Source organism: Synchiropus splendidus, chromosome 1 (genome assembly GCF_027744825.2).
Source record: "Synchiropus splendidus isolate RoL2022-P1 chromosome 1, RoL_Sspl_1.0, whole genome shotgun sequence".
In the NCBI taxonomy this organism is placed as follows: domain Eukaryota; kingdom Metazoa; phylum Chordata; class Actinopteri; order Syngnathiformes; family Callionymidae; genus Synchiropus; species Synchiropus splendidus.
In genome coordinates this window covers 8,362,404-8,389,293 of record NC_071334.1, presented here as the reverse complement: position 1 = coordinate 8,389,293, position 26,890 = coordinate 8,362,404, and the positions used below count along the sequence as shown (strand labels likewise).

General features: G+C 42.3%; 1 protein-coding gene across 9 annotated transcripts in view; it reads right to left on the bottom strand.

Moving 5' to 3' along the window:
* mast3b (microtubule associated serine/threonine kinase 3b) overlaps positions 1-26,890 on the bottom strand; it is a 37,551-nt gene that overhangs the window by 5,364 nt on the left and 5,297 nt on the right. For 2 of the 9 annotated variants that reach the window (XM_053858708.1, XM_053858773.1), the window contains 21 exons: positions 20,540-20,628; positions 15,234-15,306; positions 12,846-12,866; positions 12,541-12,619; positions 10,289-10,446; positions 8,572-8,647; positions 8,147-8,356; positions 5,478-5,579; positions 4,416-4,548; positions 3,748-3,815; positions 3,025-3,116; positions 2,473-2,681; positions 2,272-2,410; positions 1,959-2,091; positions 1,713-1,878; positions 1,488-1,589; positions 1,066-1,188; positions 827-939; positions 586-752; positions 394-515; positions 114-314 (listed from right to left, as the gene is read on the bottom strand). In XM_053858708.1, the coding sequence (XP_053714683.1) occupies positions 114-314; positions 394-515; positions 586-752; positions 827-939; positions 1,066-1,188; positions 1,488-1,589; positions 1,713-1,878; positions 1,959-2,091; positions 2,272-2,410; positions 2,473-2,681; positions 3,025-3,116; positions 3,748-3,815; positions 4,416-4,548; positions 5,478-5,579; positions 8,147-8,356; positions 8,572-8,647; positions 10,289-10,446; positions 12,541-12,619; positions 12,846-12,866; positions 15,234-15,306; positions 20,540-20,628 (2,576 nt within the window). Of the gene's footprint in view, positions 1-113; positions 315-393; positions 516-585; positions 753-826; positions 940-1,065; positions 1,189-1,487; positions 1,590-1,712; positions 1,879-1,958; positions 2,092-2,271; positions 2,411-2,472; positions 2,682-3,024; positions 3,117-3,747; positions 3,816-4,415; positions 4,549-5,477; positions 5,580-8,146; positions 8,357-8,571; positions 8,648-10,288; positions 10,447-12,540; positions 12,620-12,845; positions 12,867-15,233; positions 15,307-20,539; positions 20,629-25,231; positions 25,605-26,890 lie in introns of those variants that run through there. The other 7 variants (XM_053858717.1, XM_053858780.1, XM_053858745.1 and 4 more) reach the window with 6 other exon arrangements.

Here is a 26,890-nt window from a genome sequence, read left to right as displayed (position 1 = left end):
CAAGGTCTCAGTCTCTGACATGACTGTACTGGTCTCAGGTAAAGTGGTCTCAACGACAATAACAGATTTTGGGGCTTGACTGTCTTTAGTTGTGTCGCCATGACGTCACGTACCAGTGGTGATGATGAGAGACAGAGCAGACACAGAAGCAGATTTGGGAACTTTGCCTCCGCTGGGAAGCCGCTGCTTGTCTGGCGTCTCCAGCTGGTTGCCGAAGCGTCGGGTTGTGGTTGGGTCTTTTGGGGAAGAGTGTTTGGCTCCAGTGCTGTTGCTGCGTATGCGAATCCTTCGTAGGTTAGAAACCACGACCTCAGCTGCCATTTGAATAAGGAAAAAATGATTTAAAATGAAATTGTTCAGAAGGACGCAGTAGTAATTTGGCTTTGGACTCACCTTCGTCGTCGGTGGACAGAGCAAAGCGGGGCATGGTCTCCAGACTGTGGGTGCTGCTCATCACCAGCGGGCTGGTGCTGCGCTCAGACTGGGAGGAGCTGGACGAGGCTCGAGGGCGAAGGCTGCAAACCAGCACAGACCAGTTAGACTGGTACAGCCACAATAACAAAAACAAAACAAAGCACTCTCCACCTGGCCATGCGTCCCGGGTGTCTCTGATCCAAGACGCCTTCCATCGGGCCTGAAGACGGACTCAGACCTCCAGCGTCAAGACGGTCCTCCTTGTCCTCACTGTGGCTGCGGTCAGACGAGAAGCTCAGGTTGGAGGGCGTCGCCAGATGTTCCGTGCTGCTGTACACCTGCATAAAACAGAACACCAGTGGGATCCAATCTCACAAACAGGAAACCAGTTTGGATGTGAGCATGACCCAACCTTGCTGAAACGATGAGACCAGGAAGAAAACTGACGGATCTCCAAGGAAGACTCTTCGTCATTGGTTTCCTCATCTTCATCGGAAGCCAAATGATGATAGCGGTCAGATCGAGCTGGCGAGAAACGCAAGGAAATAAAGATCCTGTGCAAGTGTTGTATGACATCACATCACTATAGAAGAAGATTTAAAAGCTGTTTTCTTTCACACAATAAACAGGAAGGAAGGAACGGGATCCTACTGTCAAAGTAGCTGGTGTCGTCTTCTGCGTCCAGCTGTGGGATGAATTCGGCTTTCTGTCGCAGCAATCCATTCCAGTCTAAGCCGTCAAAGAAAGAGTGCTGTTTGACCTCTGTGGCGCCACCTGCAGGAATAGTCCCACAACATTTAAGATGAATTCAAGTTTCAAATTGACCCTTCGTTTCTTCTTGTTTTTGTTTTCCCCATTAATATTCAGTTTGAAAGGGGCTCGTAGTCGCTGAAGCCACTCACAGCGCCCTCTGTGTCAGTGCACCCAGCCATGCTTGTTTACACCTTCGGTCTCACTATACCATAAGACTGACCAAGTTTTGACATCAAACATCACAATGTCATTTACGGTCACATATGGACACTAACTTTTATTGATGTATTTTGTCACATACCCTTGAAGAAAACACTCACCAGTTCCCAGTCGATCCAGTGGGCTTTGCCGCAGCAGGCGGGTGATTAGGTCTTGAGCTTCCATTGGTAACGCATCATCTCCATCCGGCCAAATAATGTCATCTATAATGAGAAACACACACAGTTACTGAACTCAGGTGAGGACCCAGTCAGTCTGGCTTCAAACTTGTTTTCTACTTCCTGTTACAGTCTGCCCAGCTAATGTTCTACATGTTAGACGCTCACCACTGACAACTTGTCCAAAAAGTTCCTCTGGCGTGTCCCCAAAGAAGGGAACGCACCCCACCAGGAACTCGTAGAGAATGACCCCCATGGCCCACCAGTCCACAGGCTTCCCATAGCCCTGCCGGAGAATCACCTCCGGGGCGATGTACTCTGGTGTGCCACACACCTGAGAGAGAAGATTGAAGGAGGAGTTCCACTAAAGCAGCAACGACTCATCTCAGTTCTTAGAATGCCGCGACAGCTCACCTGCTTGTCGACAAACTCTCTTGTGTCTTTCTCCATGTGACCCTCGTACAGGTTGGTGGTCATGTTCATCAGGCCGATTTTAGACAATCCGAAATCCGTCAGCTTGATGTGGCCCATGGACGTGATCAACAAACTGTTAAACAAAAACAGGATTTTAGATTTTTTTGTTGCGTAACTATTCATCTCTGAAGTGTGGAAGAGCAAGACAACAACAAAGACACACACATAAAAATCTTTTTTTCCTCTCCAAAAAAACAAGTAAGTCATGTGCAGTTTGGAGAGAGCTCGTGTTGCGGGGGAGGTTTGTTCTCACTTGTCAGGTTTCAGGTCTCGATGCACGATGCCATAGTTGTGAAGATACTCCAGAGCCAACACGGTTTCAGCAAAGTACATCCTGGTCATCTCCACGGGCAGGGGGCCCATGTTCTTCAGCAGGTTCGCACAATCACCGCCTTCCACAAACGATTCAGTCAAGTTAGACAACGCCCTGACACAAATCACCAAAGACGCTCACCTTCCACGTACTCCATGACCATGCAGAGGTGGCGGCGAGTCTCGAAGGAGCAAAACATGGAGACGACAAACGGGTTCTCAGCGAAGGTCAGGATGTCTCTCTCCACGAAAGCCTGCTGGATTTGGTTCCTTAGGACCAGGTTTTGACGATTTATTTTTTTCATGGCGAAACGCTGACGGGTCTCCTTGTGGCGGACTAGATAGACCGCACTGCAAAGAGAAAAAACAGCATATAAAGACCTTTCTTTAGGTTCCTATCAATGAAAAAAAAACAGTAAACCAGCTTTTTATTTAAATTGCATTTGATTTGAACATTTTTAACCCATTAAACTTCAGCAGAAATTTCCACCACCTTCTCCGTAACTTAAAAGTAGCTCAACATGAGACTTTAATTTTTATTTGAGGCCACTCAAGGAGCTGACCCAAACCACCATCTCCTAAACATACCACAATGCATATCCTAACACACAGCAAGGCGACAGGAGGGAGAATATAGAGTACGTCCAGGGACAGACTGAACAACAGCATCATATAAAACAAGTTCTCTTCTTACCCATAAGCGCCATTACTGATGAGTTTGATGGTCTCAAAATCACTTTCCAGAGGCTTCCTTCGAGTCGGAGTCAGCGTCTGTGGAGCTTTACTCTAACAAAGGGTGAGGAAAAAAAAAATGTAAATACATATTATTTAAAATCTCATCGAGACTAAACTAACTAAACATCTCAAAATAAATATTAAGAGTGAGAAGTCTTCAGCGCAAACTCATTGTGAGTCTGGTGCATCAGGAGTGTTTATTTAGAATTAACTTTGCTCAAATGTGAAGTGAAAAAAAAATGCTGACTGCACGAATGCTGCTTTAAAAAGCACAGAGAAGGAGCAGAACTTCTTGTTGCCAGGTTACGCCACCATTGGTGACATAACTTTTTTCTAGCACAAGGCTTTTCATAACGTGGTCCAATAACTTTATTGACATTTGAGCAGCTTGTCTTTATTGATGATGTCACCACTAGGTCTTACAAGCACAACAGAAAATCTAGCGTGGGTTAAGACTAGATCATCAAACTCACACATTGGGAAACATTTATTCAATTTAAATATTTATTCATTAGTGTCTGTATTAGATAATAATATAAAAAAATTGGATGCTGTTTGTCAGTGAATGTGAATGAAAATGACTCAGTGAGCCAAGATTCGGGTTTGATTCGAGTTTGACTCCTGAGATACAGGACTGGAACTGAATAGTTTGGGTCAAACATCATGTGTGCGAAAGACATACCTCCACACTGGAGTCCGTCTGCACCGTGACTGAGGGCGAGCACTCGTACTGTTCAAGCTGCACCATGTCTGCAGGGCAGAGGAGATGACAAATGAAAATACAGCGTAAAATACAGATGAAACAAAGTCTCACTAGTTATAGTCACACAATCATGAAGGTTCTTCAACGAAAGGCTAGAATAAAAGTAAAGCCAAGATTCCAAACAACCGTATTGGCTTAGAGAATGTATGGCAGAGGAGAACACTTAAAATTCTTGAAATCAAATAAACAAAACAAAAAAGTCAGATACAAAACGACACATAGTCATTAATACAGTTAAGTAAAATGCTGTTAATTTGCCCTCCATGATAATTTGCTGGGGGTCACAAGGTCAGTGTTATTATTATTACTGTCCTGTCCTGGACTGGCAACTGGGCTGGCATGCATCATGGCATTTACCCTCATGTAAATAACCTAAGATTTTCTTATCGCCATGGCAACACAGCAGGGCACCACGGCAACGTTTTTCATACCGGATTTCAAACTTAAGCAGAGAAGACAGACTCTGGAGTTTCAGTAAAGGTCAGAGGCAAAAAAGGAGGTGTGTGCGTGCAAGAGGGGAGATGTTGCATTTGACTTTTAATGAGGCGTGGACCTTTCCGTCCACAGCAGAGGGAGGCTTTTCTTACCTTCCAACGGGTCTCGCGTCAGCCCCAGCTGGCTGATGATGTAGCGGGGGATGTCAGTCTTGATTCCCTGACCGACTTTGGCATGACCTTCGGCCGCCTCAAGGAGGTGATAGAACTCCTCTGGATCAAACTCCTGTGAACCACAACAGTCCGATGAAAGAGAGTAGTCACACACGAGATTTAAGCAGAAAATCTGGCCAATTCCATTTTAGATGTCAAAAATGACACCAAATTTGGGAGAGCAAGTCACAGAAAATTAAATAAGATGATGCAAAATGGAATAATTTGTTCCACCATACCCTTATTGAACAAATCAATTAATATTTGAATGAATCAGAAACTCATTTCACAACAGTTTTCACAAGGACATTCTAATAATTTGAATCCCTTAACCTGAAATTTGCCACGTCTATACCAACCACAACCCTTTTCCACTTTTTCATTTTTATTCACGTAATTTCCTTTATTAAATTTGCATTTGTTATTTTCAGAAAATGCAAATACATTCTTTGCATTATGTTATTATTGTTGTCAGATCATAGAAAAGTGATTTTGGTCTGGAGAACGAAAGGAAAGATTTCAGTCACATATTAGACCGCACTGACAAGGATTAGTCGACTAGTCGACATACGACGTGCGCAGGTTAACCAACACACCAACATAGCTGATTGTAGTGTCGTAAATGGAATATATATATATCAATATTAACAAAAAAAAAGTGTGTATAGAGTATTGTATAGAGTTAAATAGTGCTTTGAAAATGTATATTTGAATTTGAAAAACTCAAAATGTGGGGTGAAGAGTATGTGTCCTTTGTGAAATGGTCCCATACTTTGAGTCGCCTCAGCCATTTTAACTCTCACTGCAGATTTCGGTAAGAGAACAATAGCGTCCCGACTAATCGACTAATGCACCTGTCTGTGACTAATATAATGGTCGATTTGTATTGACTATGTCGACTAGTCATTGCAGCCCTACGTCCAAAGATTAATGATGAATACTGGTCAGAATTTTCTCCATTCTCACAGTTGACCCTCACTGGCAACCTTTGCACGGACTCACCAGACACTCAAGCAGCCGTGCCGGCCGAGAGATGATGATGAGGATCTTCCTGACCAGCTGGATGATGACAGTCACTTCCTGACTTTCGGAGCGTTCATAAGCCTGAAGAGCAAAGTGTAAGAAAAATGTCAAGTTTATTTATAGTCAACTGACATGAAGGAGTGAGGCGGTGAAACATGCCGTTTGAGTTAGCTATCTTGCCCTTACAGTTTCAGTTTAACACACCATTGTGTCACGAGCAGGTGTTGTCATCTAATAGATGGACCTGCAACTGAATAGAAATGTGACTGAAAATACCAAAAGACGACATGGGTTCGGCATGAAGGAAGCGAGGAGATGAGTCACTTTGCAAGAGTAATTAATAAATAAAAGCGTGTGTGTGGGCGGAGACTTAATGAGTCATCCATGATATTTCATCCAGACGTCTGGAGTGACACAGAGCGCAGTGACCTACTCGGAGCGTTCGTCTGTTGTTGACTTAAACACTGACTCTGCACAGAGAAGTGTGAAACTTCACCTGACAGAGGTGTCAGCAGGAAAGTGCACACATTTAGAACAATGCTGAAAAGCCTTCGACCTGGATCCAAATACAAGTTCATATCGATGTCTCTCCAAGTCAGACACAAAAACAATGTGCTCTCACCAAGCAGTAAACACCAGAAGCTCATTTTTCAGATTTTATGTCACAATTCATTTTGAGACTTGTGAAATGAGTATCAGCTACAAAACCTTAAGAAATCCATTTTTTTATGTTTATTTTGGAGAATATTGTTTTAAACTTTTACTTTGATTTTACTCACAAAACAGTGTGTTTCAATAATATAAATTACTAAAATGTACAAATATTCGTGGCCAAAACCGAAAATGAGGTAACCAATGATCGAAAATTTGCTGTACCATTGTACAGTATTTATGGCTGTGACAGTGTGCTAAACTCACAAAAATCAATGAATTGCAGTGGCATCAAAAAATACATTAAAGTTATGAAAATATTTATGTAGCAGTGACAGCGCCAACGCAGTTCACAGACATGACTCGCTTCTTCTTCTTTACACAGAGGATTTCCAGCATGCAATAAATGCAACTTAGAGAAAGGTGTTGCAGATGCACTTGCTCTAGCAATGTCTGCGTTATAAATCTTAATATATAAAACTATTCGCCTGTCTTTTTCAGAAATAGCTCCATGCAGCAGACATGTTGGCAGCATCCAGATGTTCGCTCACTTGCATCATCACAATATCTGGTTTCATCTGCAAACCATTCTGCCATTCAAATTGTCAGCTGACTTAAATATTTTGAATTTAGAAGTGACTATATAAAATAACACAGTACCTCAACACTGTATCACAACACAATCATAAAAAAACGAAAATTGTGATTATAGTGACTGTCACATTATTGATCATGTTCTGGAATACATTTTTGTTGCCTCAAAAAATAGTGAATTGTTTTCAGTGCAAAATGTGACTTCAAATATGAATAAATAAAGATTTAAAAAAAACATAATTCCTCCCAAATTATCAAGGACTAACTGATAAATATGCTTTACAGAATACACACAAAAAATACAGTTCTGATGTACTTCTTTATGACCTCAAATGTTTTGTAACTGTACGATCATTTGTCTGACAAAAAAATAACGTGGCTACTAACACAACAGCAGTGCAGGTGTGTTCACTCCTCTCTTGTTATAATTCTATCTGCTGTCGCTCAATGGAACTGCTGCCAACTAGCATGTTAGCATGCACAATAGACTGGGGACTAGTCACAATTCCATGACCGATGGGAACCAGTGAGATCAGGTCACATGGACATGTGAAAGCAGGTCTAAGATTTACTGGGCACAGAAATGCAAGCTCTTTGTGTCTGGAGCCCAGTAGATGGATGTAGTTCTTTGAAGAATGTCCGATTTAGTCACAAGATCAGGCCGATACAGCTCTCATCTGTGATCCGCAGATATGTAGAAAAATATAATGTAGAAAAAGTATCCATAGTCATCACCTAATATCGAGGTAAAACAAAACAAAAACAAAAAATTCTCAAGGCCACAACACTTCCAAGACTTATAACAGGTGCACCAGAAATGCCCCAAAAATTCTGCCAAAGTTCATGAGTTGACATGGAAAATGTTTGTTCTGATGGCAAAGTTTGCAAAGCCCAAGGCTAATTTCAACAATAAAATGTTTCATTCTGCCGTAATCAATAAAATGTAGGTCAAACTAACGCGCAGTTGCACCCATTAATTGATGATGTCGCAGCCTTTGCAAGGGCAGGTTTGTTTCCTGATAAACTTTTGAGAGCCTCAGCCGATAAACCATTTTTTTTCTCCACAGAATGAGAATGAAATTATGAGTTCAGCTGAAGATTGGAACATGCCTTCAGTCTGACAGGGAGGGAAGTTGCTATAGAAACAAGCATCTTATCCCAACACCGGTAGCTTCCTGTGACAAAAGCAGCTCTCGCCTTCACTGACAATTTCCTCTCCCAGATCCATTGTACTTCCCTCCAGCTACCAGACGATCGACTGATCTGCCTGACCGCATCTGTTGGATCAATCCACTTTGGTGACATCATCGCAGACAAGAGGTAAAGAGTTCATGTGTAGCTGATACTATTAGCATCCATCATTAATGCTGCGTGTCTTCACTTCCATCCTCCCAGTTCCTCACCTCATGAAGCAGCTTCTCCAGCTTCTCTTGCAGCTCAGCAAAGTAGCGGGATGTGACCAGTCCCTTATGGGACTTGTCCAGACAATCTCTGACCAGCTCCACCAACTGGTGCTGTATGAATCCCAGGACGCCGTCAGCCAGAGGGAGGGAGCTGTCTGGAGAGTAGTGGGTGACGATTTCTAACAAGCGCTCCTCCATCTGGGCCGTGGCCTGCAGCGAAGACGCACCACAGACACACACACACAGTGAGGAGATTTGTTTGTGAGACCAAATGCTGCAACTTTTCTGTGGGCGGATTCTTTGATCTCTTATGAGCCACCTGCTGAGAACCGTCAGATCTTAACACTTTGGTTTGGAACAATAAATCCACAAACATTTTAACTAGGTCACTTTGTTGGGAAGTGCAACATGAAGTGTCGTCGTACCTTTGGGAATCGCTCCCTGTAAACGTGGTTCATCATGACGATCTCATTGTCGAAAGAGACGTTTGAGCGCCCGGGGCTGCAACAGAAGGAAAACTCTCCATCACAGAAAATCCTTTAATCCCCCCAAATAATATCATAAAAAAATATATGGTCACTCTTGAGTTGAAGATTCCAGGAAATCCACCTGCTTCACTACTCACAGAGAGTAAACTGCAGTACATGCAAAGTATCCGAACATTGAGCCCACAGAGGAACAAATACAAACCCGACTGGATGTAATGGAGTCATTCTTGTATTTCCCAAAGTCCTTCAGTGCCTTGACTGAACCATTCAGGTGTTTCTCCAAAGCCGCACAACGTAGCAAACCAAACTATTGAGTCATGTCACCTCAGGGACGAGGGATGGCGCTGTGACCTCTTAAGTCCTCGTAAGTGACAACGAGTTCAACAAAAGAGCACCACAATCAGTGCGTCAGAGCGATAGTTCAACGCCGTCACTGTCCTGTGAAGTAACCAAGTGTTTCGACAGGTTTCGAAACACTGGCTGGTTTCAGAATTAAATTCAAATACATGGCCATGCCTTTTTCCTTTCGGCTTTCCTAGTATTTCTCGAACAAAGAACTACACAACCAGTGAAACAGAGATAATCTGATGTCTGTTCACTGTTGTTCATTATCGGGGTGACTTTCCACAATCTCAGTGTGTCCAGTGTTTCAGGACTCAAGTCTTTTCCTGTCAGCTCAGTTGAACTGTTTCGAAGATGAATATGCATCCATCTATCTTGAGTTATTCTAGGTCACCAAAACAAGTCAACATTGATTTTCTGCCTTGAATCAAAGCAGAGCTGCTTTCTGCGTGGATTTAAATTGCAGATTTGATGTTTCCTCCTCATCCGTATGTGTGTGTCTCCTGGCTGCACCGGCTGAATCACCGTTACTCATCAGCACTAAACAAGAGGAAATCTAGCTGCTCATACACAGCAGATGGAAGTGGAACCCCACCACTCGCAAAAAAAAAAAAAAAAACAAAAAAAAAAACAGGCTATCAGAGCGTTACTTGGCGTGACACACGGTGCAGCAGCACATCGTGGCTTCCTTGATTTAGACAGCCCTCCATATCTACACACCACCCCCGCTGCCCATTTTACACCCCTTTCCTCAGCTATAGTTCATGAGCGAGATCCCCGAGGCGCTCTGTAAGCCAGCACACCCACGCGCTGCGCAGCGCCATGCCAGATGACTGAACCATCGCAGAGACACAGCAGAGCAGAACAGACACGTGTTGTCAGGATCACCGTCAGACCTTTACCTGCCTGCGGGACCACCGGTGCTTTCAAGCACCAGTGCTCTTTCAGGCTCGCACGTGAGCCTCTTGATTTGGGATCAATCGGACTTCTCATGGACATCCTTTAAAACTGAGCCTAGAATAAACACAGACTTTGATACATGCACGACACCCAGGAATTTCCCTGGATTAAGATGGGACCATGTATTATGATTTTATAATTCCGTAGTATCTAAGCAGTAAACGTAGAGTTCTCTTCCTGTTCGTCTGAAGGCAGGTGTGAGCAGGTGTTTTTCTTTGTTGTCCACTGATATTTACTGCTGTAAACAAATGGCTTTGATTCTAGTGACCACAATTGTAAGTCTTTGTATTTCAACACTAGTTCACTTCTCCATCTCAATACTAAAACACCGTGTGATTGTTCAGAATCAGACCTGAGGCTCCTGGACCGAGGACGTATGACCGTCGAGGGTCGGCCATCCTCATCTGTGATGCTGTCGGTGCTACGGAAGTGTTTGAAGAGGAAGTGCAACTCGTCCTGTGTTGGCTGGTATGGAAGCTGGTGAAGTCGCTCCTGGGAGGACGACGAAGACTGGGGACACATAAGGACGCCATTCGGTTACAGATCTGTTCCACATCCTGCTTCATCATCATTCATTTGTGACATTCAACATGAGTCAACACCTTATTGACAGTTGTGTTGGTGACATGATGGTGACTGTAAGTCTAATTTTTGACATCAACATGCACACTGAGTGTTAAGTGCCTGAACAGTGTTGCAGTTTGTGGCAGAGCAACTCCATTTCAGTAAGAAAGCCTTCGTGCTATGGCACATTTTTGATGCGAGTCTTGCTACCATGCTGTGGCTGAGCAAGTCAACGTGTGGAGACCACACGGCCACTCAGTCTTAACCAGACGCGCAACAAACACCTGAACATTGCTCCTGTAAAGTGGCAGAAAACTGAATCAATAAAAGCCTAGCAGTAAAAGTCGGTGATTATAAATATGTAGAGGAGTTCAAAGTTTACATTTACCACCTCGGTTTGCTTATTCATGTCATGCAAGAGCTCTTACCATAATGTTAAGTCGAAAAATCCAATTAAACTGTTATTACACTGTGAAAAACACACAGTAACATTGAATAACAATAACAAACTCACACATGCACAGCACAATTGTGAACAGTAATACATCTATAAAATCTAAATAAAACCCGGCCACCGGCATATTATTGTTGTAGTATGACCAACTTATAGGAGCGCAAATATAAATCTACTTTGACATTTGTAATGTCAGATGAAGGAAACAAGTTAACATTCACATTACTCATAACTGTTGAATCAGACTTTTGTTTCTCATCACTCTTAATTTTTAAAGTCATGTAAGGTCTCGCTGTGCTTTCCGTAACTTATTCTATTAACGCTGTATGACTGCACCATAATTAAGATTCTGGCTCCACCCTCCTCTAGCTGCACACTGTGGTCTGCTGCAGTTTGCATGCCTTCTATGAAAAATGGCTTGAGCGATGATCAAATAAAACTAGATTCATAGAGAAGAATATCAACACAACGCACATCAACACTGTCCTCACACTTGTTTAAAGGCTGATTCTGGATTCACCAGCAAGTTCAGACTACACCAGAGAACAATGAAATCAAATGACACATCTGTGGAGAAAATATAACTGCTGGAACAATAAGTTGCACAGGTTTAAATCATGAAACAAGGTGGAAGAGCCCTTACAACTGCGCACCCGCCATCCAACTACAAGACAATAGAACACAAGCTTGGCGATATGCTTCATTCAGCTCTGTCCAGAAGGTCGACATCTGTGCACTTCTCGTTCTAGTTTCCATTAAAAAAGGGGCGCTGAGGCCTATTGACCTCTGAGGCTGAACCTGGGTCAGCCAATAAACTTTGGAGACAATAGTGGCACATGGTGACTCTTTCTGCCAGCTCACAAACAGTCCACTGTTGACTCTGTTGCATCAGCTGAATGAGACTAATGTGGTGCAGGGAGAATGGTTTGACCAAGGTTTATTGGCGAGTCAAAACTGATTGCTCTCCTCCAAAATTTGACACTAAAATTTCAGTATCTGGATGAATGATTTTTGGATGCGCAACCGACAGCTTGGTCATAAACTGACACCTGAAATGGAGTCCTCCCCGAACTGATGGTGCAGTAGACACTCGAATACATCTCAACAAACAGTGGAAAACTCCCTCTTCCAACTTAAACACTGGCAAGTACCCTGCAGCTTCTCTTCCATTTTGCTTCTTCATCTAGATTTATTTTTGCATTTTGAAAAGGTACCACTGCACAGTCACATGCTCAGTTAGCACAAGAGTTCTGTAAACCAAGAGTGTTTGGGAAGTAAATGTCCCTCTATCCAAATAGAATTAAGGCAGTGATATGCTGATGCTACTAGCCGCAGGTCCGAGCCTTGTTATGTCCAAACCGGCTGAAGCGGCCCCATTTAAATGTCACACAAAGCAGTCCCCTGTTACCGACTGATCACGGCGGCAGGGTCTGATGACTCATTCAAGCAGATGATGATGGAGGAAAAACAATTAACAGTTTGTCATCTTGGCATTTGCTCTCCCTCATTGGATTAGCTAATGATCTGTTTGTGCTCAGAGAGCTGTTGAGAGAGGAGGGTGTCGCTGGTTGTCATTGTGAACTTACTGAGACAGTGGAACTCGGTGGATTGGTTCCATAGCCGGACGAGGGCAGAGAAGCCAGCGACCATCTTCGACCGTCGGCTCTGAGAGGAACGGACATGCGGGTTACATAATGACTGCAACAACACACATTGTCGGGCGCTTCGTATGGGAAAGTCGTTACATAACAGACGCTGTGTTCCGACACTTCTTTTAACACATAATTTGGATAATTGGGCAAAATAACAAGATTTCTCTCAGGCAGGACATGTGAAGTATGCAAGACAAGAACAGTGTGAACACGTGACAAAATAGTTTTGAAGAGTCTACCTGTCAGCTCGAGCCAAGTGACTGAGAAGTAGTCAGCAAGAGAAAGAAAAACAGAGAAAAGAAAGATTAAAGATGAAGATTAGTTATTTATGTGAGAACATTTCAGTTTGAGTGACCGATGCTATCGTTCAGGCAGGCGTTACTTTGTCCAAAAGGATAAGACAAAGTGGCCTTTTGGGCAAATAGGAAGCTGAAACAAAAACACATCCAAACTCTGAATCAAAAATATCAATGGAGATATTGTTAAGAAAGTGTTGCACATTTCTGCCAATTTAATAAAAGTAAGGATGCACCGATACGGGTACTGGGCTTTGGTCCGATATTGGGCTCATACTCATAGAATGGCCACTAATACCACTTTATGGGAACGCGCAGTTTTTGAATGTCGGTTCATGACAATTTTGTCAAATTTGTGTTTGTACTACGATGAAAATTGTGACCGTCACACAAGAAAAATATGCTCAGGAATGTTGTTCAAATAACAATATATAAATGTATGTCAAATTCAAGTGTTATTTTGGTGTCTCCATGTGTGGAAAGGCAGTAGTTTCAGCGATTCTTAAGAACTACTCCAGCTAGCTCAAATTACATTTATGTGAAGACAACATGCCGCAACTTGTAATAAACATGTTTTCCAGTGTTTTTGGGAAGGTCTTCAGATTTGTTTCACTCAAGCACCAACAAGGTTTTCGACACATAAGTCAACTTGTGACACATAAGAAGATTAAGTCCTACCTTTTGTCTTGTGACTCATTCGAAAAAATAGCAACCATTGACAACAAGGAAATAAGAAATAAACGCACCAACTGTTACTAATGATTAACTTTAACTACCAGTGTCACACCTCCTGCTCAAGTTCTGCTGTTATTTACGTGGGAAAGATACAGAAACGTGAGAAATGGATTTTGTTTGAAACAGTCAACAGATCGCTGACAAAAATCATCACTGTTGCGTAAACCAATACTCACCATTTCATCTTAAATACTGAATAATCACATTTATAATGCAGCCTGTTCTGCTGCTTTAGTTGTTATGAATCCATTTGAGGAGAGCGCACCTGAGCTGTGGAGCCTCCCAGGTGTCGTCTCACTTACTGACTCTCTTCTAGTCTACACACGCTCGGAGCGAGTGTTGCCATGGTAACCAGGTGAAATGACGCTTGAGTGGGCTACAGGGTAGCCTCCATCGGAGAGGAGGAAGAGCTGGCAGATAAGGAAGGTGGGAGTGCTCCTGGCTGTCTGTGGAGTCCCCATATATCCTAACTCCCAGGGAACCAGACTGCAATCACAACCTTTTTTTTTTTAACTTCAGATGAGATTAGGCCGGTAATTTTACATCGATATAAGATAGCATCTTTGTTTTATTCCCAAACTCTTAAAAGCTTAGCAACGACCAAAAAAACTTTCTGGAGCATCACAGACGAATGTGAACATCTGTTTTTAATCCGATCCCACGTAGCTATATTTCTCATGTCATCGTTATTGAATTCACTTCCTCATAAAAAAACCGAACAATAGAGAGAGATTTTATTTTTATTTGGCTGCGTTTGGTGAAATGCTTCTTTACATGTACATGTTCATCAGTTAATCTTCATTTTTGTCATTACAAATTCATGCGGACAAAGTATCTGATAAATATGCGAGGGTTGTGGTGGACATGCCCTCCATCACTCCTACAGGAGGTCTTCAAGACCTCAGCCCATTATTGTTTGCAGTTGCCATGGACAGACTGACAGATGATGTTAGGGAGGAGGAGACGATATAGTGATCTGTGGTGAGAGAAAGATGTGTTGGAAGAGAAGCTGGAGAGGTGGAGACAGTAAAAGACGGAGAGAAGAGGAATAAAGTTTTGTAGAAACACTGTGGATGAGAAGAAGAGGAAGAATAGAGACAGCTGTCTGGGGAGTTCTATAGGACACCAGCTCTGACACAAAGACAAGAGACAGAATTAGAAGAGTCAGAGGAGGTGCCTTACAGAGGCAAGCCCTGAAGGGAAATGCCGAAAGAAAATGAAGTTTACGGCCACGGTGTTGCTTCAGTCTGACATTTTTTAAAGTTCTCTGAAGCTTGGTTTGACTGCAGGGAACATCACCAGAAACAAAACACTCCAAAAAGTGTGTTGTGTCTAGGAATCCATCATAACATAATGGCCACTCTATCCCTCGTGAGATGTACCATTTAAAACAAGCCATTTTTGAACCACAGCGATGTGATGCATTTGTACATTTTCAGGTAATTTTGAACAATGCATGTCTTTCACCAAGGCCACAACACTACTATTTTAGTTGCTTTATATAAGCGGCTAAAGGCCCACAGCCCAATCTGCCGTGGTGATTTTACCATGGATTCATTTTTCCAATTACATCGCGCTGCACAAGTGTTGACATACCTTCTGGCAAATGGAAAGTTGAGGCAGGCACTAGTAGACACATTTCGGGGGCTGTCAAGGGGGCTGTTTGCTGCTGACAAGAAACAAAATCATCGAGTTAGTGAAGCACAGTACCTTTTTACCCTGACATAAATTCTCATAATGACTTTTAATATTTGATGTCAACTGCAGCGAGCCACGTGGACATGTACCAACACACATGACTTCATGTCAATAGCAGGGCTGCGAGCCCCCAGAGGCATTAACAAAGTCCTCACTCTGGATTGCATTACTTGTGGGGTGAAATAGGAGGGAGGGCAGTGACCAGCTGCAGACGTTTTACATAGAAGCAGTTATGTAAAAAGAGAGATTAGAGCTTGATTGCACATGTCATCACATAATCCTTCGGCGACCGATAAGAGTGCATTCCCAAACTGATGTCATGAAAACAAACACTGTTGACGGTAGTCCAAAAGGTTTACCTCATTCAACACAGTAACTGACCAATATCACATGAAGCCCCATAATAATTCATCACTAAAAGCCTGTAATATGAGGTTTCTTAGTTAGATAAGCACAATTCAAGTTTCAGAATCAGAATCAACTTTATTGCCATGGTCAGTGGGGATCCCACCAACTAGGAAAGTGCTTCGGAATAAAGTGCTGTCAATAAAATAAAATAAAATAAACAACAAAGGTTGATCACAAATTCAACAGTCTGATGGCCGAGGGGCAGAAGCTGTTCCTGTGATGGGAGGCTCTGGTCTGGATTGACTGTAGCCTCCTGCCAGAGGGAAGAGGGCGAAACAGTATTGTTTTGCTTAGTGATGTACAACCTAACCTCCTCTTCTCTCTCTCCTCTGGGGCTGTTCAAGTTCCCTGTAGTACACAATTATGGACAAGATGTGGCAAGATGTGTGACAATATGTGGTGTATAATTAATACACCACATAGTTCAATAGTAGAGAGACAGAAAATTTAGTAAAAGGCAGAAACTGGATGATGTGGTAACGTGATACACTCGCGGCCACAGCAATTGTCTGGATATGAACATGTCTGCAGTGTGGAGAAACTTTGATTCAGCGAACGAAGATAGACAGAAGGTAATTTGAAAGCTGTGTAAAGCAGATATTGCAAGCTGGGTTGCACAGTAGTTGCTGGAAAGCCTCTTCCTGCAAAAATAAGTCCTAAATGAAGCAGTGATCGCAAACTCCCAGCATAAGTCACAGCGATGGTTTGTAATGGAGAACTTGACTTTGATACACTGCCATCCCTACTTCATTCTTACGTTGATGTCAGTCGTTTGTTGTAGTTCTTTTTTGAAGGATATTATGTCAAAATAATAATTTATTCAGAGTTGCATATGAAGAGAGCTGTAAACTGTGTTTCACCTCCGACTTGCACCAAGTTTGCAGCTGCTTCGCACTGCGTAGACTGCACCAGAAGCAGCATGAGGCAGTATGTGTCATTACACTGAACCACGCAAGTCGCAACACAGCTAGAGCGTTGACGCACGGTACCAGGATAAGGTTACTTGAGCGTTCGCCAGCATGTCTGTGATGAACATGGTTAATTTCCGACAAAGTTTCCGAGATAAAATGAGGGTTCTCTCCAGAGCTTTAGCAGTATAGAGGAGCCCTAATCTGGGGTGAAATCCCAGTGTTTTCAGCTGTTTTGTCAACATAAAGCACGCCTGTCCACAGGACTCCACCTTTTAAGGTAGACCATTAAGTGGGACCATGAAAAACATACACTGTGATCTATTGTCCGTTAGCCTGTACATATCCGCCCCCACCGCCCAAATTCCGACACATCTTCTCCACCCACGCCAACACAGAATTCCCAGCACATTATGGCACTGTGTGTGTTCCAGGCATTTGGAATTGGAGGTGGAGGTTGTTTTTCAGTCTCCATGCCGGATTCAGAAAACAGAACTCAACACAAATTTAGCAGCACTGCAGCATGGAGGGAGCTAACTGTAAAAAACTGGTACACCGTGATGGTGATGGTTAGAATTTGTGAAAGCATACTGTTCTTATATGTTAATGTGATATGTTAACGGAACAGACGCACATTTGCGACAACAAGACTGAAGATTTCAATGATGAAAATGAAGGAACTTTTTTGCTCTTTACTGAATGATCAACTGAAAATCCCCAAAACAAACAGTTATCAAAAAACTGAACTAACTCGTCGATAAATCACGATGAGTGGTTCCTCTGTACACAAAAAATATGTGCGAAAACGTTGAAGACAGATGCTCTAATATTCTTCAATGAGCAGATGAACATGCAAAGGAGGACAGATGATTCCTGCTGAGCTCACATTACACAAACTCAGACTGGTTTAACAAGCAACCGCCTGCTGCTTCAACACGTTTGACAGCTAATTCTTCGCAACAAGAGATACAGAGCTGCACAACGGGTCTTGGTGTGGTCCGACCGAAGGGTATATGCATGATGAGGACGGATCACTTCCCTGACTTAATTTCCAAATAACACCATCAAAAGAAAGTGGAAAAAACTAAGTGATGTTTTGTGTATGGACCTGCATAAGATGCGATCAACAATGAAGTTTTGTTTATCATCTGAAGAATGTTACATGACAGCATGTTGTTGTGCATCAGGCAGGTTTAGTGATGATGAAGACACATGACCAAACAGTATCACTATCACACCTAGTCGTGGTGAACCGTGCAACAGTGATGAGGGTTTCAGGTACATTTAAACAGCATGCCGCACCACCACGGCTTGAATGAGAGCCACCATGCTTTCAGAAAATGATGCCTCAGTTAAAGCGGAAATCTCATGTGACTACGCATTAAAAATGAAGTGGAGTCATCGAAATAACCAGATCACATTCAGGAAGTGATCATGATAATGGTTGTTTTGGGCATTTTTTAAACAAACAAAAACCCAAAATGAACACCATAATAACTAAATGACAGGTGTGGGTTCATGGTTTCAAACAATTCTGGCGATGTTGATCACAATCACCCATTGGGGATAAACGTTCAACTCAGTCCAAGTCATGAGTCTAAAACAGGAAACAAAATATTAACCTCCGTTTTAATTAGCTCCGGCTAATATTAGGCATATCTAAGTGATCTGGTCCAAACACATCTCTACTTCACACATCTGTTTTCCATCCAAAACACCTAAATTAGATGGCTCCAGATTAATTATTGATTTTTTAAACAGAAAGCAGCCATTTAAACGGAAAATTTTGAACACAATAAGCTTCATTATTGGTGCTCTGAATGATCGACCACCAATCCTGATCAGCCAACATCCATGAAAGAGCATATGATCAGCACATGCCGCAGTATTTTTTTCTCTAGTAGAAGATAATGAAAACATGTTTCTGTCCACATACAGTTGTTCTTGCACATCATGCACCCAGATGGTCTCATCATAACTATATTTTGCTCATAAATTGATAGCCACTCCATGTGATGGGTAACAGTAATCGGCACGCTGGCCGACTGGCATCGGTGATCGGCAGCAGAAAACCTGATCGGAGCCTCACGAATCTTTGCGGTTCTTTACAAAATGCAAGAATAATACTAAAAATATAAAATTGTGTTTAGGTATCTATTTAGCCAAAAAAAATTATCTTGTTGAACGCCCATTCTGAAAACAATTCAAATAAAAGCACACTTATAACTTTCCCTGCTACAAAATCTATGGCATTAAAAGCTATTTAATAAACAATTGTAAACAAGTCGCCACAATTACATAAATCAAACAAACAGTCACCTGACTTTCGACACTTTAATTTTACTATTTTGCAGAGGGGGCAAGCATCATCAATCACCTATCCTTCTGCATCCCAATAAAACCCGAAATACGTCCACACTTTGGGCTTCACTCAACTTATGAATTTATGAAACACCAAATCACTATTTATTGATTTGAGGCAGATTCCAATGATGAACAAAACATAAACACTGCTCCATCATCAGGCAAAAAAGTGAGTAATTGGTTAAGTACAACAGGACGGAATAATACAAACCTTTACCTATTTATACCAGTAACAGTCACTTCTCCACACCGGCTATAGTTCATTTCTCTGTGCCACACCACTGAACATTTGCCAGAGGACTGAAAATGACCGATGAAATCTAGTCCAGTGATAGTTTTGGTCAACAAATATTTACAGATCTCACCATACCTCTCACATTCAATATCATATTTAATCATCAACCACAGGGTTGTGTAAAATCTACTGAAACAATCTGTATCTCAATGTAGGAGTGACAATCTATTGTGAAATATTGCAATACTGTAAGTATTTGTTAACAAGAGCCATTATTATTTAAAAGAAAAAAAACACATTGTACACGTTCCACATAAGTTGCAACGCCACACTGGTCCAGTGCTGAGGTTTTATGGCGTTCCATGTGTATTTGACTAGAGTGGCACATTTTACAAACTCTTTGCTATACTTTAAATGGCGCGAATGCCAGTCTTATCTCATCAGATTCAACCATCATGGCGTTTAGCCGCCGCTGACATTCCTACGTGGGATTGAACTCTTGCACAGTCTTGGTGTCTATTACGAAGAGCTGAAGGAGGTCACTGCACCTCATGTATGTACATGTACAACCTCAGAGGAAGCATTCTGAGCAGCTCCATCTGAGTTAGCATTGCGCAGCTAACCATGATTAGCATCACCTATGTGGTTCCTTGTGCGAGTTTGTGGTGTACATTGCCTCAAAACATTGTTTGATTTGGGTCTGAAAAAAAATGTTTGCTGCATATATTGGACATCTTTTTGATTTGGTTGTTGTGTTGAGCATGTTCCTGAAATTATTTGTGACGCCTTCAAGAGACGAAAAGCAGTTGGTCAGGCTGGTTTCAGCTGTCGATCAACGGCAAGCATGAAACATGGTTCTTGGTCCGGTGTTTAAGCGCCGCTTTGAAGGGACAGCCCAAAAGTGACTGTGATCACTGATGTCACATGACAATCATGGTGAATGATATTGTGAATTTGCGACGGTAATTTCTTGAATGGTTTTCATACTCCTCTGGTCAATAACAGTGCATCCAACATCTAGCTATTGTCACATGGCCAGCATTTTCGTTGCATCTCGTTCATACATAAGAGGTTTGTTGACAAGATCTCATCTTAATTTTTATTGATGAAAAAAATCAGTAATGGCGGTTGTGAGTGGTGGACTGTTATGAAGGATCAAGGTAGAGGTGAACTAACAGGAAGGACCTCAGTCGTGGACGTATCCATCGGGGTTCAGACTCTCTTGCAGAGACTTCCCATCATGATGCTGCTGGTTAAAAATACACAAGGAAAAAAACAGTGTATCTCACCTGTGTGCAGAGAGAGTGGGGATAGTGGCCGGGACAGTGTGGGTGACGGCGTCCCAACACCAAGACTCTTCCTGTTGCTGCTTCGGCAGCTGAAGGACAAACACACACACAAGAGAAAAATACATGAACAAACTTTCAGACACACAAACTGGTTTGGTAAGTGGAGTCAGGTGAGAGTTGCTAAGAAAGAAACACAACAACACAACAAAGAGAATACCTTCCCCAATAGAATTAGTATTTGCAAAACATCTTTTTTTTAATTTGTAACAAACTTTAACAGTCAAGAGGGCGGGCTCTGCTCATCACCAGGTCCAATCACGTATTATATCATTTGAGAGCAACAGATGCCTAAAACAGCCCCTATCTTTCCCTCCCAAATCACAGCCTTCATACCTCCACCTTAATTATCCTTCTCATGCAACGCACTGTGATGCATTTACTTGAGCTCTAGTGCACCATGACAACACCAGAAACTTTAGCTGATGTTCCATGACAGTGTGACAGCAAAGAGATTAGGACGAGATGTGACGCTTCCAGTGTGAAGCCAAGAGCCGTTAAGCTGCGACCAATGTAGGACACAGTAATTCGGGCGTGGGCAGCTTCTAAGCCAGGAGTGGTGAGATGAGGGCAAGACTTAACGCTTGTGTGTGAGAAATAACATTTGCAATTCAAATGTTAGGAGGCACTCCAGGGTGAATAAATATGTTATTATTAGGGGTGTAACAATACGTCATTTTACGAGACATGATAACAGAACTCAGAATACAGAACAGCAGAATTGCATTTTATTATATTTTAAAAAAATGCCCTCCAACTTCTGTCCACTACAGAGGCTGCTCATGAAAATAAATATGTACATTTATTGTTGCATTATGCACAAGAGCAGCGGAAGAATATAACTAAAAGCAAATTACTAATTTTCATTATTCACTTGAACACTCACTAAGAGTTCTGGTTTCTGTTGTTCACACTGTGTCTGACCTGTGAGTATGGGAACCACCTGCAGGGCTGCTGGAAATAGGGAGGACAGGACGGGTAAAAAGCAATAATGAAGCTGTGAGACGTCGTGTTATCTTTGTTTTATACTTGTGTTCTAAGATCTGAGAAGCCAGAGCCTCACAAGATTCTGGGTACACAGGTTCCAATGACTACGCTCCAATTGTACAATTGTTTTTCAGTCCGTTTCTTCCTTTGCTAAAACCCATCCAGGTTTCAGTTATTGTAGTTTTGCCACCACACAACATCAAATACGTCTTATCTTTCCTCTGCGCTAATCAACTGTTCAAGTCTCTTGTCTTTTTGAGGACACTTTATCTGTGAAAGAAAGTGACCACAACATTTGACAGCTGTCAGCACAAATTATTGTTCTATGTTGCAACTGATTGACATGGCTGAATACTATATTGTCTGGAAATAACCACATGCTCTCAAGATGCTCAAAGACCACATAAAGTCCAGTTATCATAACCAGAGTTTATTGCAGTGAAAACGACTGTATATTGTTGAAGATTTATACCAGGCCTGGCCAACCCACGGCTCCCGAGCCAGATGCGGCTCTTCACCAAATGAGCTGCCGAGCGGGCTGCGATTTTGGTCAAGTTGCTATTAAGATGATCATTTATACAGGAAATAACACAAAAAAAGTAAGAGCTGGGAAAATGTCAAAATATTGTTCATAGACTTCGACTTGCGTTTAACTTTGAAACATAAACAATAGACCTCGCCGCATGGGCTTGTTCAATGCCTATGAGAGTCATGGACCGTCATCAGATCTAAGATCAACACGATTTACATGACTTAGTTCCACGTTTCACTTTGTCATGACCTAAACTATACGTATGGCATGTGTTTCACCTATTATTCATTGTTGATCGTCGTGAAGTCCATTTAATTCAGTGGAGTGAAGATGAGACGCGCCAGTCTGCAGCGTCGCTCCATACACAGAGTGAGGCGACATTATTGGTGGCATGAGCCACGTATAAAGGTAAAATAAATGGCGCACAAAGTTCTATCTATGCCGCTTGATATTTCAAGGAGGATGATGGTAAAATGTATGAATTTAAAAAATACATGCAAAAGCGATACACTCCGGACGCGAACCAGCAACCTTGAGACACATAGGGATGTGCTTTAACCGGTATACTGCCGCTAAGTCACGTGTCCAGCTGTTCAGGAGAACCTTACAGCCTCACATATTTGTAAGATGTGGTTCTTTTCAGCAACACAGTAAAACAATGTGCCTCTTAGCCTCTGACTGGTTGGCCACCCTTGATGTTAACTATCAGTAAAACCCCAGGAGTGTCAACATTTGGGCCTTATGTGAAGACATGGGTGGGGTCAAGCTATCTTCACCCTTCCTGCGGACCAAGATATGACATGCCTCCATAGGACAAGTCTGCGTTTTACACATACAAACTATCTTTTTATTAATGGTCATGACATTGTGCTAATGAGGACATTTTAACAGGAAATGTGAATTAAATAATCTGACAGAATAAGGAAGCACCAGCAGGAAGATCGGTGAAAGTCTGACCATCTTTTGTCGGTCTGAATTTCAAAGGTTCTAACAGTGACCAGGCAGTGACTCCCATGGACCATCATGAGAGGGGCAGTTGTGACTATATGAGGTCGGGCTCGGTAAAATGTGGCAGGTGGTCATATTTCACAGCTCATCTGTTGACTAGAACTCTTGCACTTCACATCTGTGCATCACATAATCTGTGGAAAGCAGTGAATATGAATCCCAGGGAAACATCCCATAAATCCAGTGGATCAGGCGGCTAATCTTTAGAATATCTCTGGTTTGACTCGCTACCAAAAATACTTCATGATCCAGTGGAGCTCAGGCTTATGATTCTTAACAACATTTCTTTGTCTCTGCCCACTAAGATTTAACTCAAAGGAGGAGGTTATTTCCGCCTTCACAGCAGCACTGCCTTGAGAAATGTTTATATAACTACAACTACAATCAGCAAGAAAAGACGTCAACAACGAGGAGCTGATGGGGGCCAATATAGGGCCACCTTCTCGCCACATGGAGGGAGGGATGGGGGGGTAAACAGCAGGGCCAGCTTGAGCCACAGATGTCCAGAGTGTGTGCGATTGTGTGTGTGTGCATGCTTAATCCCTCAGCATTAATGCCTCCAAATAATTTTGGAAAAAACAAAAACACAATCTCTTGACAAGAGAGTTTCTTCAAAGTCACGTCATATTTCCACCAACTGTTGAGCAAATTATTTTCCTTTTTTTTTTGCATTGTCCCATTTATCTTGATTGATCTTTGCCAGATATGGTAGCCATCGGACCCGCTGAATTTTCAGTCCATATTTGGTCGATATAACTTCCTGTTGATGCTGCAGCCACAGACAGAAGTGCAGCCACGTTTTACATGCCGAGTTCTGTTCACTCTTTCACACTAGTGGATAGTAAATAGGACACAATCCAAATACATGAACTTGATTCAGGATGAAGCTCTTAAATGTAATTATGTAAATATTGAGTGTCACTTGTCCTCTGACTAATAACCAGGTGAACGTTCTATATGTTAAAATATAGAATATCAGATGCTAAACGTTTTGTCACACTGACCAACATGACAATGGCGTAAAATCAAAATGTGTCCTTAATGGGGCCCAATAATCCTGCATCTGTCCTGTGGACATGATTATGGTGGATATCTGTGTTTTGGAATTGAAACAATCCAGAGAGAAACTTCATAACAAAATGATAAGAACACTACCAGTACTCGCGGAACTAAAGTTCATGTGTGCCGCCAGACACCTGAAGGGAGGAGCAGAGTGACAGTTGCTTCAGATGAGTGATATGTATTTACATAAATACTTGTATTTTTACCGACATCAGTGCATCAAATGCCAAAAAATAACGTATACGTTTTCTTCTTCTTGATGCATTTTCGACTAGTGCGACTTGAGCAACATATAGTCCGAAAAATGTGGTAGTTTTGTGGATTGATGTGAGCATACTTTTGTGGGTCATAGGCCATTAATAGTTATTGCTAAAGAACAGAGAAGGAATCTGCAGTAGGTTTTCTTGATCTTGGTACGTCTGAGCCAGAAAATGTCTCCCTATGCTAAACAAAACAAATCGCATCACAAGTTAGGGCCGGAAATCCACCTGCAAAGTGGATCTCCGAGGAAAAGCGTGAAGACAATATGTGAGCATCCTGTCTATCAGTTTACGGTTCCGATTGTGGGTTCTTCTTTTAGAGCAAGACACAGTTGTGCAACAAAACAACAGGCCTCTCAAGTGTAGGTTGAGATGAAGTGATGAGTCAATACTTGTTATTTGATATACTATCGACACTTTAAAGGGCGAGGAAAACATCATCCAGGTAGCAGCTGACACCTGATACAGCCACTATCAGGTCCCACAACTGTCAGTAGCAACAGCCATCTCAGACCTCCAGGCACTTGTTATCGTCCCACCAACACACTTTCTCATTCACATAAACGAGTCGTTCCATCACCACGTTTCCTTCAACTTCGCCCCGAGCAGCTCATCAATGAAGCCTTGAATTCAGGGATAGCTTCGATATTAGCAGGTTCTCTGAGAGCAGCAGCTTTTAGCATCAACACAAGCAGGACTCGGTGGGTGAAGACAGAATCAAAGTGGCTACATTGTTGTAGCATGGTGGCGTAAATAAAAAAAAAAAAAGCTTCAACGCGCACTAACCTTTTAGACCTCTTCAACAACGCACCGGGAACATAGTGCGACTTGTTCTGAGCCGGCACCTCCGTCCACTGACTCGGATCCGACATGCTGGAAAATTCTATCGCCGAAGTTCGAGTTCTTTCATTGAGCTGAAGCTCCGGAGGAGCCCGCGGCTGCCTGCGCTGCTATGCCCACCATGGTGTCTCCTTCCCCGCGGCTTCTTTTGTATGCAGCCCGCCGGCCTCTTTCGCCGGACACTTTCGCTCTGTCTCCGGTACCATAACAGAGGTTCCGAAACGGCAACTGCGAGGTCGGTTCGAGAGCCAATGCGTTTGTTATAACTGACCAGCAGCGGCGGTTTGTGTATCCAGACAAGAGCTGCGTGTCTGTCCGTGTGAGCAGCTCGGAGTCTGATGGGGCGTTCAAGTGCGGCTCGTATACTTTGGTATCGGCTGTCCTAAATTTGCACCAGAATTTCACAGCTTTTACAATAACTCGTCAAGAGTGTCCCTGGAAGACACATAACTTGTAAAACTACACGTAGCTCCGCTTGGTTTGTTTTGTTTTTGATGTAGTTCATTTATATTCTACCGGCGTGGTGAGATACTACTTCTGTCCTACCGAGGCCACCGTAGTCCGCAGAACTGCGACTAGAGGCGCGCAGTCCATTACATAATAAAGGAGTGCGAAAATTCAATTAACGTAACTTGAGAAACGTTTCACAATGGGAGTCAAGACGACTGGTCTTTTCTAAGTAGAAATTACTTGATGTAGCACAAAAGTGCAGTTTAACGACTAGCAAGTAACAGCAGATCGCAGTAAAACTATGCCGTCCAACTACATTTACAGTTTAGTTTAACTCTCCACATCCTCCACAGTATGTTCTACACATTTTAAATAAGAGTCTTATAAGATAATCCTGAGTGTGAGGAGTGTAAAACTGAATTTGTCAGCCCCAAAAATGGTCATGTTTAATATTTACTATCAAAACTCTTACGATGGAGACAGCTGACTGCTCCGACTTCTACTGGGACTGGAATTAATTTTCTCATGGATTTTCTTGGAAAGAAAATAAATGAATAAACACCCAAGACCGCTGTCATCCTCTTTAATTCCACGTTGCAATTTAGTTTCCAGGGAATTCTTTCCAGCGATCAGTGGAAGGGAAAGGAAGAAGAAAAATAGTCTTAAACGAAACTACTTTTTTTCCACTTTTAGATTAAAAAGGCAATTTATTACAAGGCATTTCCTTATGTCTATCATTTACTTATTTTGAGTTATACTTAGAATTCAAATTGTACTTTGCTCTGACCCCAAAGGGCTGCCCACGTGGCCCGCCAGCCACGCTTTGACCACCTTTGTTCTAGATTGACAGTGGGAGAGACTCTTGCTGTGTTGAGATTATTGCGGTTCACCACAAACTAAACAAACAACTGCTTTTTTTTTTTCTTCATGTGTGGGGTCTCTGACAGACAACTAATCTCTTGGCTCTGTAGGTGCTTCAGCAAATCAATAGCCAGGTTGTTGATGAAAGAGATATGTGTTCATATTTCGAAAGACATCAATGCCAAGGGGAATAAAGAAATACTACAATATCGACTCGGCAGCAAGACATTTTCTGGTTATGATTCCTTGCTCAGTTACTATAGATTGCATCCCAAAATACAACACAAGATGACC